Source organism: Polypterus senegalus, chromosome 3 (assembly GCF_016835505.1).
Source record: "Polypterus senegalus isolate Bchr_013 chromosome 3, ASM1683550v1, whole genome shotgun sequence".
In the NCBI taxonomy this organism is placed as follows: Eukaryota; Metazoa; Chordata; class Cladistia; order Polypteriformes; family Polypteridae; genus Polypterus; species Polypterus senegalus.
In genome coordinates this window covers 100,837,631-100,851,802 of record NC_053156.1, presented here as the reverse complement: position 1 = coordinate 100,851,802, position 14,172 = coordinate 100,837,631, and the positions used below count along the sequence as shown (strand labels likewise).

General features: G+C 37.4%; 2 protein-coding genes across 3 annotated transcripts in view; both read right to left on the bottom strand.

Moving 5' to 3' along the window:
* The window catches only part of LOC120525420 (dihydroxyacetone phosphate acyltransferase-like), a 38,078-nt gene extending 27,148 nt beyond the window's left edge, over window positions 1–10,930 (bottom strand). Inside the window, exons 1-5 of the mRNA XM_039747679.1 lie at window positions 10,760–10,930; window positions 4,658–4,849; window positions 3,737–3,913; window positions 3,321–3,447; window positions 769–774 (exon numbers count right to left, since the gene is read on the bottom strand). Of these exons, the coding sequence (XP_039603613.1) occupies window positions 769–774; window positions 3,321–3,447; window positions 3,737–3,913; window positions 4,658–4,849; window positions 10,760–10,783 (526 nt within the window). The 5' untranslated portion in view covers window positions 10,784–10,930. The remainder of the gene's footprint in view (window positions 1–768; window positions 775–3,320; window positions 3,448–3,736; window positions 3,914–4,657; window positions 4,850–10,759) is intronic.
* A 1,994-nt stretch (window positions 10,931–12,924) lies between these two features.
* The window catches only part of gnpat (glyceronephosphate O-acyltransferase), a 70,724-nt gene continuing 69,476 nt past the window's right edge, over window positions 12,925–14,172 (bottom strand). For both annotated transcript variants that reach the window (XM_039747681.1, XM_039747680.1), the window contains exon 16: window positions 12,925–13,839. In XM_039747681.1, coding sequence (XP_039603615.1) covers window positions 13,796–13,839 — 44 coding nt within the window. In that variant the 3' untranslated portion in view covers window positions 12,925–13,795. The remainder of the gene's footprint in view (window positions 13,840–14,172) is intronic.

Here is a 14,172-nt window from a genome sequence, read left to right as displayed (position 1 = left end):
CCTGATGTTTTTCTTGGAGAGAAGTGGCTTCTTTGCGGCCCTTCTTGACACCAGGCCATCCTCCAAAAGTCTTCACCTCACTGTGTGTGCAGATGCACTCATACCTGCCTACTGCCATTGCTGAGCAAGCTTTGCACTGATGGTGCCCTACAGATGAATCAACTTTAGAAGATGGTCCTGGCACTTGCTGGACTTTCCTGGGTGCCCTGAAGCCTTCTTCACAACAATTGAACCTCTCTCCTTGAAGTTCTTGATGATCCGATAAATGGTTGAGTTAGGTGCAATCTTACTAGCAGCAATACCCTTGCCTGTGAAGCCCTTTTTGTGCAAAGCAATGATGGTCCTTTTATGGCAGGGCTGAAATGCAGTGGAAATGGTTTTTTTTGGGGGGGATTAAGTTTGTTTTCCTGGCAAAGAGGGACTTTGTAATTAATTGGAATTCATCTGGTCACTCTTCTCTGGAGTATATACAAATTGCCACCATAAAAACTGAGGCAGCAAACTTTGTGAAAATTAATATTTGTGTCATTCTTAAAATTTTGGTCATGACTGTAGGGTGGAAAAATATATGTTTTGACAGCAGTAACTAAAGAGATAACTATGAATTCATTTTAGTATTGAAGGTACTGAAAATTACTTTTTTCTCCTTATTACGTCTTCATTCTTAAACTGCACAGCAGAAACACACTTTCATCATATATAACCTTAGTAATGATTTTACTTACAGTATGTAAAGTATAACACAACAATAACCATGTAAGGACTTACCTTGAGCTACAATTGCAGGTGAGTTAAAAGCAGGTAAATGACAAGATGAGAAAATATGTGTTAATTGAAGTAATCTGGAAGCAGGATATCCATCTTGAACAGACAATCAAGCTACTGCACAAAAATTAATTCAATGAAAACACAGAGAATGTATCAGCCTACTCAAGAAGAAAGAAAAATATCAGAACAGTGAGTACACATTTTTAACATGTTATGATCAACATTTATAACATTTAAAATACTACATAAAAACATTTTGTGGATGTATAATTGAATAACATTACCATGTCTAAAAGAATAAATTATTCAGAAAGGATGATGTTAAATAATAATAGATAAAACAGTAAAATGTATAAACATTTTAATTAAAGTCCACATCATTTCTTTTAATTTTTTCATCACCAAGAGTTCATTGGAATTCTTATTACAAGTTATATGTTCAACTGGTGGTGCTCTGCTACAAGTACTTGGGGTTCTGTCTATATTAATGACAGGAAGGACTAGTCTTGTAACAAAAATGAACTATATAGGAAAGGGCAGAGCAGACTCTTTTTTTCTTAGGAGACTTCCATCCTTTAATGTGGGCAGTGACACCATTTTCAGTACATGTTCAACAACTCTGTGATGACCAGTGAGATATTCTATGCTGCGGCTTTGCCAGTAACATCACTTCAAAAGAGCCATACCAAATCAAAAAGCTAAAAAAGAGGGCAGGTTCAGTTATGGGACACACTCTCACCAATCTGGAGGAATTAGCGAAGGACAAAATGAACACAAAGCTGAATGCCTGGCACCAAAGTAAGTACGTTCAAACACTTTGAATGACACTTCTGTATTTGAAAAAAAATCTATTGATCTTATTCAAATCAACTTCAAATGAATTTACACAGTTCTCTCTGCATTGACATGGGGCAAATCACAGTATGTAGAAGACATGTACCTTATTTTTACTGTTAAATAGTTTATACTCTTTTCCTAAGGGTATAAAGGTGAATAAAAAACACTTTCAAATGTTCTGACTGCTTGTAATTAAACCTTTAATTGCACAATTTATCATACTTTTACCAACTAACTGAACCTACAACAAAATTACTGAACAGTAAGATGAAGCCTTTAATATTTTTGTGGTGTGCAGGCACATGCAACTTGTTCTTCAAGGAGTTTAAAAAGTGTCAGTTTTTTTGTGCCTTGTTCTTCTATTGTTTCTTCACCTCAACATTTGCCTTGCCCTTTTGCCATTGTTTGCTTCAGCTTTATTCTATTTATTTATTTTTTACTTTACTATCTGCACATTTGTTTCTGTTTTTGCCTGGTTGATATCCAAACCTTAGTAGCTGACCTTGTTTCTCCCCATTTAAAGTTACAGGATCTACATTTAATCAGTGTCACCAGCAAATCTCCTCTCACGGCACTGCCACAAAGGCTGTATAATCAGTTAAATCTGGACACTCAACTAATACGATGAGAGGAGACATGAAGCCCCAATGCTACTTGCTGCAGCCTGATTGTATCTATGCTGATTCCTTAATGATTGCTGAATAAAAAATTACTAATAGAAAGGAAATTAAACTAAAGGAAAAAAGTGCATGTCTCAAAAGATAAGAGTTAAATCCAGGTTTTAACAATAATACTAAAAATAAAAGGAGTGAAAAAACTGTAATAGGATTTCTTATTGTGGCTGATGCAGGTGATATACTGGTTGATATAGTATACAGGATGAAATTCTTCTTGTGTTATGGATTTTGAAAAAAAAAACAACATTTCACTAGTATGTCAAAATTAGTCAGTCAGTCGGTCATTTTCCAACCCGCTATATCCTAACACAGGGTCTGCCAGAGCCAATCCCAGCCCGCACAGGGTGCAAGGCAGGAACAAATCCTGGGCATATGCTGACAAATTTAAATTTAAAATAATCTAATCACGAAATGTGCAAAATTGTGCATGTAAATAGAAATGGGAAATGTGATTTTATGCAAGTGAAATAGTATCCTAAGGAAAAGTCTTTGTGTACAGATTTGTATGTGAACTGTGTGTAATAAGTGACCTTGAAGAATATTACCCAGAGTAATTTGTGGATGAACCTGATTGAAATCTCAATGCTTGGATTAAGACAATTTGGCAAAGTAGCCGAAAGAAGAAGACAAAATATGTAAGTTTAAAGCCAGAGATTTGAAAAAGAAAGAGGGATGAGGAAAATGTGCTTCATGTCCTGTTTGTCTTTGGTGGTGGCTTGTGTAAGTGAGTGAATGTTCAAATGTTTTGATGGATAAGAGGCACACCTATGTACATAATGAATCATTTATATATTTATTATTTGCTAGAAAAATATGTTTCAGTTGAAAAGTATATATAAATACAGAATAGTATGCCAGTATTTACCAAAACCATTAGAATTTTAATTATACTGTAATATTGATTTTTGGCCATGCTGTCTACGCTTGTATTTTAGAATCTTTATCAATATATAAGGTGCTTAAACCCATTATTTTCTGAACTATAATGGCTTTAATGAGTTTACATGCCTACATTCCATCAACACTTTAAATACTTACCTCCTGCTGCAATTACTGGTATATTTAAGTCATATGTGTAGAAGACAAATGACAAGATGAGAAAGTCCATATAACTGCGGTGATTGGGAAGAAGGACCACAGGGTTATCGCTCAAGGCCTTTTTTAACTAAAGATATTAATAGAAAACAGAATTACTCCTTATATATTGAGTAAGAAACAAGGCCTGTAAAATCAATTAATCTGTTCTTAGAAATGAGGAAAGAATGCATACTAAATAAAAATAATTTCTCAAAATGAAAAAAATAAAGATGTTACTTTAAAACTTTAAAAAAGATGATGTGGGTCCACTTTTAACTAAAACATTATGCATCAATACTTTAAAGAAACAACAGTGAGCACAATAGAGTGACTGATTTTATAAATCCATTTTAAAATCAGTTGATCATACATCTTACCCTTTCAATGCCTTCCCTATTAACTTTTATTCTCCGGAAGACTCTTTTGAAAACTTTGCTCAGTATAAATGCCAAAAATCTAATGGCACTAAGATGAAGATTGTCAGCCATCTCCTCCAGAATCATTGTGGCCTTTTTCCAAAAGGTCTCTGCCGGCTCACCGCATTCATCCGACAGCTAGAATATGATACACATTAGAGAGATATTAATAAACAGAAGGCAAGCACCATTTTATGTTAATCACATCTGCTGCTACATGCCTGTGCCAGACTATGGGCTGAACAACATAACTTAAAATGTGTTGCATGCCAAAAACAGCCAAGCAACTAGCCATTTACAGTATTTTCACATTTTTAAGCCCATTATTCCAGGGAGGGTCCAAACAAACACAAGCATACAATATGAGGGTATAGTAAGTTTAGCTACAAGGGCTTAAACTCAAATAGGTGCAATTTAGGATTATCACCTTCTGAAGCAAGTAATGCTGAGACAAGTCAGGCAGGGACCACACTTTTCCCTAAGTTAATGCTACAATACTCATGAACAGCTCCACCTTAATAATGACCAGATATATTCAATGCCAAACCAAGACTTAATGTAGATGGATTTTGAAGAAAGGAAATATTTTGCTAGGAGCATTGCATATAAAAAGACATCCACTTGAATGTATTAAGAGGAGTTCAGGTGGCCCTTCAAGAATTTAAACAGAAAATGTGTCTTTATATAAGAAGTAAGGTACTGTTTTTTAAGACCAAGACTTTGCCTCATTTTTACAAGCTTTGTCTGTAGTTTGAAACTATTACCGTCTCAGGAAAACCAGGATGGTTGGTCATCATAAGTGGAACAGCTTCTGGTATTCAAAAGTCTCATTGTAAAATGCTTACACATGCCTAAACAGCCTTCTACAATTGAATCTTGTACCTGACATATAACATGGTTCATGTGGTTAGAGCCCAGCACAATAGATTTCAGCATGCTTGATGTGCAAGGTGATGCTGATTTATAGATCACTGGTGAATAAGTCTTCAGGGCAAACCTCAGGTCGCTTGAGATCCGTCTCTTTTCTAAGACATCATCAGAATCATCTGTTCCTATTAGTAATGGTTCCTGTAGCTAAAAAAATAAATACATCATTGTAGCAAGAAGGTTATTTGTGCCAAATGTAATACAAATCCATGCAATTCAACTAAGAGAGAGAGAGAGACTACCAGGGAGATTGATAAATGACAGCTGTAAGTCAGGTTAGGGAAAGCAGAAAACATATGAAGGACACAATCAGGTTGTTTTGGGAAGTGCTGATGTCTGCTTGATCAACCACAGCAAACAAGAAAGGAACAACCCCTGGATGGGGCACCAGCCCATTGCAGAGTGAACACACCCTAGGGATTTTCCTGAACTTCTTGCAGAATGTATTTTAAGACTTTGGGACTATGGCCTTAATCTCTTTTTTTCACCTTGCAGTGTCTGAAAATAGCAAACCTAAACTGAAATACTTTCTTACCTTTCCCCTTTGGACTCTATGATATTCAGCTAAATTCCTTGTACCTTTTGGTTATCCTCTTGACAAATTTTCATATCTTTTGTGTTCTTCGCATTGGTCTTAATAACATAAATGTAAGCTTACTGAACAGTCAGTCAAATTAACATGTTTTTGTAGATATTGTTTGTATATTGCATAAAACCCTATATATAATCTGCACTCTATTCATTTTTTCTGTTTGACTTTCTGTTGGTATCAAATTACTCTTACAATACTGAGAAGACATGCAAGCAAGAATTTTATTGTACTATGTACAATACACCCGACAAAAAGGCTCAGACACAAGTGTAAAAGCACAAAAGGGTGTTTATTCATGGGAAACCCTTCTTTGTAATTGTTTCCCACAGCACCAAGCACAATACAACCACCAAACAGCAAACACACAGCAATGCTTTGTCTTCTCTCTGTCTTCTCTCTCTCACTCTTTTTCACTGCCTCCACTCCTCCACACAAGTGTTGTCCTCCTTCTTTCCAACTCTGGCTCCTTTAGTTGTAGCAGGCAGCCCCTTTTTATTCCAATCTCTGGGGCGTGCTTTCAGTGATATGAATCTGTGGCTCCAAGGCACTTCTGGGTGAAGTTGGAGCCCTACGATGTAGGGATTCCCAAGTCACACAGCTCCCCCTGGTAGACCCCATGGGAACCAACCGGGCTTTCCCGGGACTGCAATATCCTGCAATCAGTGGCGGCTGCTAGCTTTTGAAACAGGGGAAGCTCATATTAGGCCTTCATCATAAAAATAATTATGTTATTTGTACGTAAATTCTGCCCTCCGTTCCTTTTACAGAAAATGGTCTGTGACCCTGTCGTACCAATTGGCCGTCTTTTCCAGGGACTTAACCAGTTTCCTCTCAATGGCCAGGAGAGCAAGGTTGCTCAAACGATCTTGGCCCATCGTGTTGCAGGTGTATGACTTGACCTGTTTTAAACAGGAGAAGCTCCTCTCTACACCTGCTGATTTCCCTGGATTGACTAATTCTAAGAAGCTCATGCTTGCCAAATTTGAAAAGCACTGAGAAATCTGCTCCATGAGATTGTCTAGGATGGCCATGTACAAATTTCTGTAGCGGTCCTGGGGATCCTGTAATTGTGACAGACGGCGCTTTCTAATAGGTTCATCTCAAGGGTCTGATGTGAGATTTGCTGCTTTTGCATAAACTGCTTGATAAGCCTCCTCTGACCTCTTCTCCTTGACAAAAGCAAAGAGAGACCCAATTCTTTTTTTGCAGTAAAGAACATCCATAGCCCTTTGCTGGACAATATCAAAGACAACATCTTTCTCAGAGAATATTTGTTCATATGTGTACAACATGAACAGAAACTCAAAATCCTCCAGTTTCATGAAGCCTTTGACAGCATCTAATGTGTTATCATCCATGCTCTCATCCTGGGTAATCTTGTCAAAGGTCTGCAGGAGGCCATCATAATTGTTTGCCACAGTGCTCACTGTCCGTGATGTGAAATTCCATCGAGTAGGAGCGTTTCTGGGCAATCTTGAAGACCCTGCAGACTCAAGAAAAGACATCCTTTTTGTGGACTTTGAAAAAAATGTGGTGAACCCAGAGAGAGATGCAAAAAATATTTTTGACTCAGGCAAGCATTTAGCACCCTGGGACAACACCAGGTTCAGTCTGTGTGCATAGCAATGCACAATCACTTCACTTGGGGCTATTACTTTAACTTTGGCCTGTAGGCCATTGAAAGATGAAGCAAAGACAGCAGCCCCATCGTAGGTTTGTGCCACACGTTTTTCTTTAAAACTGTAGCCCTGCATGTTCTCGTTTAAAACTTCAAACACAAACTGAGCATCTCGACCCCCTGACACATCCAAAAATCCAATGAAGCACTCTTGAATTTTACCTGCACTAGCCATATATCTAACAATGACAGACAGTTGGGCATGGCAAGATATGTAAGTTTCTTTATCCACCTGCCATGCAAAAAAAGGAGCAGTCTGAATATCAGCTTTTATATGATCAAAAACAGTGGCTGCAAGAGCAGAGATCAAGTCATTTTGGATTGAGTGGGACATACCAGAAAACACAGCTGATGACTTAAATTGTGTGGCCAAGACAGAGTCATATTTAGCTAATGTTTCTGTAAATTCCCTGTAATTCCCCTTATTTGCTGATTCACTACTCTCATCATGCCCCCTGAATGCCAGCTCCTGACAGCCAAGCAAGGAAGTCACATCAATTAGGCGGTTTAGGAAGGCCCTATTTTTTTTTTTTTACTGTTTCATTATGTTTTGCGACCTGAATGTGAAGACCTTCATTGATTGCATGTTCAACCCTGACCCTGCCCAGACAACTTAACCTTGCACATGAACTCACATGTTCTTTGCACTTTTCATGCCTTTTGTATGCCCTGTCCAAGTTACCCAGATCCCCAAAACCCATGTTTGGCCAAACACATCCCATTCCCTGAGAAGGTTTCGTCAAGAGGCATGGCCCAGTACATTTTCTTTGTCACAGCACTTTCAGTCAGCCAGTTCACCTTGTCATACCAGGAGAGCTGATAAGACCTGTTAATTTTTCCTGATTTTTGCACCAGATCAATCTTAGGCGTTGGTCTGCCCTGCCGTTTAATTCTGAGTCTCTCCTCGTAAGGATGACTACTAAATGGTTTTGCCAAAAGCAGGTCAACAATATTAGCACCGTCTGCCATTATGCACAGCTTGCTAGCTGGCTAGTTTCCCCTTCCACGAGCTACTTTAATTATATAAACGAACTAACTTTACAATGCTGAAACAAGGAGCAAAGTCAAGAACGCTATAATATTTTTTTTATTATTATTTAAAGAATGATTTGTATAAACAAAAATGGTTTATATCACCAGCAAACAATACAGAGTGCAGCTGTTTGTCGTACAACTTCACCTGAAAATCCGCATGGGACTGAACTCGAATCTCTACTGTATAGTGCTGGTGTATATTTAAGACATGCTGTCAATCAAAAAAGGGGTTCCGCCCTTTAAACAGCTCATCCAATCATCATGCAGCAGTCCAGCGTCCTGGCCGCCCACTGCTCCATTCAATCCCAGAGAAGCTCGAAGTGACGATTTTGGTGCATTTATCCAATTACCGTCCAGCTTTTCTGCAGTGAAAAAGCTCCTCTGTGCTTGCCCATAGAGTTCCAGTGAAGCTGGGCTTCAGGAGGGTTTAACGCGCGGTGCTGCACGGAAATGTATGACAAGAAAATCGCGTCAAACAATTTACAATAAATACCTGATTCTGAACGAGCTAGTCATGAAGTTGAACGCGTTCTAGCAATATACATACGATAGTGCATATATGAGCATTTATTTTCTGACATAGTAGAGCAAGCGGAGCTTCCCTTGTAGTCTTAGAGCAGTCGACACTGCTTGCAATGTATTAAAATACTTATTGCAACTTTATTTTATTAAACAGAAAATACAAATTAGCTTGCTTGATGTACTCCGTACTCTCATTTCTGTTGCCTAAACCTTGTGATACAAAATCTGAAACAAATGAAAATATACAGTAGATGTGGAATGTACTTTAATCATTTTGTAGGTTTCATTGTAACTTACCCCAGATTGTGAGTGTGCAGTATCCCAAAAGTGTACTGCATTTTACTGAAAATATTGTCATTCTAGCTTTTGTGGTAATTATTTATGTAGATAAATATACCTGCCCCTAATTTGATTTGTGTAAAGATATATTTTATTCACAGAGATGAACTTGTCACATCGGATGTAATCTAAATATATAGACATAAAATTCACTGTATGTGACTTGGACGGAGTGCACATGCATATTGCTTTGAGTCAATTAAACCCGTCCATCCTTACATTTTTCATATCTACCTGCTGCAATACAGGGTTGTGTGGAGTCAATGTTTATTGTGGCAGCATAAGGGCATAGAGAAGGAACCATCTCTGGACTGGGTGCCATTCCATTGCTTTTCTATCCAGCCAATTTAGAATCACCTGTAACCTTAAGCCGCATGACTTTTTGATGTGGGATGAATCTGGAATTCATCCTGGTTTTCACAGACAGGAAAAGGGCTATAAGCAGAGCTACGTATTCAGTTTTTATGCAGTAATGTATCATATTTATCACTTGATTTTGTTAAATAGGGAATATGAAGATTTGTGCCGCAAGAATGAAAAAATTAAGTGAAGTTTAAAATGTATTATTAATCAATGTTTTGTGCAAATTACATAATGACATTGTATTGACAGATACAACTGAGTTGGGCCATACGTTTATAACTTAATGTTAAAAAGAAAATACAAGATATAAAACTTTTAAACCTATGTAATTATTCCTTTTTGTACTTTATGTTGGCATCAGTAAAGTGCTGAAACTGCTTAGTATTTGCAGGGGACTGGGTTTGGAAACCTGCTAGGGCACTAAATGTGTGGAGTTTGCATGTTCTCTCTGGATTTCTGTGGGATTTTCCTTTTGGGACACCTGTGTTTTGCCTATATTCAGCTCAAATTCAAGTTTATTATTATGTGTACACAAAACATAATGTACACAGTACAATAAAATTCTTACCGGACATGCAGTTTATGTTCATTTGTGATTTTAAATCAACCCAGTGTGAATGAGTGTGTGTGTGTTAGAGAGGCTGTGAGAACATACCCTTGCTTACTTTGCTTATACTAGTATTCTGTCCAAGCTTGGTTTCTGTCACGATGGGGGGCCGATAGTGTACCCGCGGTATCCTGCACTAGATTAAGCAGGTTCAGATGAGTGACTTAATTAACATTGTAACAATCGGGAAGGCAAATTTCCTTTAAAGTTCAAGAACAAAGTGTCCCTCTTCCAAAGCATAAAAAGACAATGGTGACACAATGTAAACTAACCCTCTAAATTTTAGAATGAAGAAGTGTACGGGCAAAATCATGATATTGCTCTTGCCTCACGGCCCTAACTCCAAGATCGTAAGGCGTCTGTGCAGATCTGGCACGTTCTCGTGTTTTTTTTCTCGAAAACCTGCGGTGACACGGTGGTTAAGATACTGGGCAACCCGAAATTGAGCGGCACAATGACCATCTGGCGAGCCCCTGTGTGAATAACCAGCGGTGCCCTGGAACAAGAGGATTCTAAAATAAATTAAATATTTAGCATCCATTTATAACTTATATTTACCTCTAACTCTTTCTTTATATCCACGGAGGTACCGCTTAAAATGTACCTGAAATACATCTGTTGGCGAAATAAGCGAATTACTCAAGTGTATACATGTCGCCTAAGCACGCAGGCTTACGCGGTTTCTTTCACTTTCGTTCTTAATGCTATTTTATTTTCACTTTCGATTACGTTTTGACAAATTATATATTATAATGTACATCTTACAATTTTTAAGCTACCGTGACAGTGGCGTTATTCTGTCTTGTGTCTGTTCGCGCTCCCTGTGGTGCAGTTTACAAAAAATAACGCTCCAGCTGGCATCACCCCTTCGATCAATGGATTTTTTTAAAACTTACTTAGATAATTAATAGCAATACGTACCAACGGCAAGGATTCTGAAATCATATTTCAAATGTCAGGAGTGCAAGACTTTGTCCAAAATATGTTAAAACAACGCAAACCGATTGCGCCTCTCGAGACTAGCAGATCGCAGTGAAGTGGAAGAAGCGCCCGCAGCTTACGTCAAGGTCAGTAACACAGCGGATTGTCTGAAAGGCGCGCGTGGCACATTCGACCTGCGTTTCTTGGCGGAAAACATCGTTTGCAGTTTTTTTTTGTGTTTTTCAAAAAAAACTAAAAATCCATCGTCAATTCTTCTTTTAATTTCTGTATAGCACCTTTACAAAGGGGCCAGCTCGTGGTCGAAATTTAATGTGAATGGTTCAAGGTGCATCTTTCAAGGCATTCGGCGATGCCTTATAAAACACAATAATTGCAATAATCGGAATATAAAATACATTAAAATTTACAGTTATAATAAAAACAGTGTTATTACATTAAAATAAAACATATCAACTAAAATTTACATCAAACAAAATACGCAAGCTTAAAGAGAGATGTGTTTTAAGGTGGGATTTAATGGCAGGAAGAAAGACAGAGGAAGTCAAAGGAAGATCAGGGAGATACAGAAGTGACAAATTGTGAAGGGTCTTGAAAGTTAAAAGCAAAATCATTAAATCAATGCAGTATTTAACATGGAGCCTGTGAAACTGCTGAAGGACATGTATTATATACAGAAAACACCATCATAAATACATTTGTATGAAAAATATAGTGAGAAGTCAAGTAAAATGACACCTTTTATTGGCTAACTAAAAAGATTACAATATGCAAGCTTTCGAGGCAACTCGGGCCCCTTTTGCTTGACTTCTCACTACATTGATAATGGCGAAAACGGCACCCTAGTTCTATGGAAAATATAAAAAACAAAAATTGAATAAAGTAAATTTTAATAAAAAAAGTACATCAAATTGTAATAAAAACAAATACAAGTTGCATTGTAATATTAAAAAAACACTGATCAGTGAACATAATAGGAATTTCAAAAACATGGCTCATAATGGTATTAACTGGGCGGCATGGTGGCGCAGTGGGTAGCGCTGCTGCCTCGCAGTTAGGGGACCCAGGTTTGCTTCCCGGGTCTTCCCTACGTGGAGTTTGCATGTTCTCTACCTGTCTGCGTGTGTTTCCTCCGGGTACTCCGGTTTCCTCCCACAGTCCAAAGACATGCAGGTTAGGTGCACTGGCTATTCTAAATTGTCCCTAGTGTGTGCTTGGTGTGTGGGTGTGTGTGTGTGCGCGCACTGTGGTGGGCTGGCGCCCTGCCCGGGGTTTGTTTCCTGCCTTGTGCCCTGTGTTGGCTGGGACTGGCCAGCAGACCCTCCGTGACCCTGTAGTTAGGATATAGCGGGTTGGATAATGGATGGATGTATTTCAGGATTGTAAAAGTATCTTAGTTTGTACAGGGAAAATTATACACTATAGCTGTAGAACAAGGACTTTTGAAATATAAACAACTGAAGGGAAACTAGAAGAAAAATTACAGTTGTGGGCCAAGAAATGGAAATTGATTTCTCATTACAACGGGAGAGAGACACATATTTGGAGCTGTGTTATTGAGCAATAAAACAGATCTTGAGCCTCAGAAAAAAGTTGCTCTTGCTCCTGCTGTACCATGTTTTTTTTTTTTGTCTGATGATTGGTTCTTGTTCTCCATCATCTTTTTTGAGGTGGGTGTAGACTGGGTGTGTACCACAATTGTAGTTGTCAGTGAGTGTGCAATTTCCTGCAGGATACACAAATATGAAAATGAAAGCTAACAGAGAAGTAATGTACCTTGGGAGAAAAAAATCCTTTGATATTATATACTATTTATTTTTTAGGGACATAAACTAATACAAAGAGTTCCAATCACTTATTTAGAAGTAAAATACCAACAGCAAATCTGATGAATGAATATACTGTAAATATTTCTATACCTTTGGAAGGCAAGTCTGTAGAGCACAGGCACAAAGAAAAAATTAAGAGTGAAAAAAACAACCCTGAATTGAATGTCACAATGCAATAATAGTGCAGAGACCCTAACTACATAACGTGCAGTTTTAAAAGCTACTGTAAGACACCACTACATTTTTATTGAAAGCTATGATTAAACCCTAAACATGTATAACAAAAAAAATAAATAAAAAATAAAAAAAATCAGCCAATACTGGTAAAAGCCACTTTACTTTTAATATTAGAAAACATGAACTTCTTTACATTATGTTTATTGAACAAATGCCTTTATAAAATTAATGAACAATGTAACAAATGGAGTCTAGTACAGTAATGTACCAAAAAAAAGGGATTCTCAGGCGTGGCAACAATGATCTTAATTAAGATGAACACTGACAATTGTCTTAAAAAATGAAAACTTGGAGTAACAGCTATTTCTAGTTGCACAATATGCAAAAACTTAAGCAGTGTTTGAAACAGGGAGTGTTATCACTTAACAGTAAAAGTTCACTGCTAACCACGCAGACTGAAAACTTGCATAGCCTTACAACCCTGTAATTTCTTCTTCTACTAAACATGTAAGCATGTTCTATTTCCAAATTTTCAAATAAATAATATATTAAAAGTTTCTAATTTTCAACAGAGTACCATCAGATTTTTACATCAGGTATATTTACTGTATCAAAATACAAAAATGTGAGGATGAAAACCATTATCTTTTGCCTGATGATGTAACACTGAAAACTAAAAAGTGCAACACGGAAAAGATGTAAAACCAATGGAGGATGCTACATACAAAACAAGTAAGGCTATAACAACATAATTTGTGATTCATAAAACAAATATAACCATACATGATTAAGGATCAGTAAATTAACTCCAAACTGTTTAGTTTATTTGTACAATAACAATAAAGGATGTTATTTAGGAATATCCATTCAGAAGCAGGTTTGCAATTCATCTCAAGTGAATTCGTTGTGAACTTTAGGAGGATATAATGAATGCCGTTTTTTTCATGAATAGTTTGGTCTTCACTAAAGGCATTGGGTTCCCAGTCACTTGCCACATACTGCCAGCTCCACACTAAAGTCTCGCCAATGTAGTTTTTTGAGGTGTCAATTTTCTGCCTTCAGGTAAATAAAAACAGAAAGAAAAATAACATCTCAGAATTAAACAATGACATAGTGCCACTACATACAAAATAACAAAATCACTAATAATCAAGGGTAGCATGAAGAAAGAAGAGCTGAGGGTAAGAGTAAAGAACTTGTGAAAAATTACAGCTTTATTGATTTTATGCTGGCTAGTTTGTACAAAGTTGACAAGGACACTGACAGAAGAAATATAGCTCATGAACAAAAGAACACTAATAATGTCGACTGACAGAACAGGCCTTTTTTCCCGAAATCCACCCACAAATTCACTAAGACAAAATGCATTAACTCACCACTGACACATGC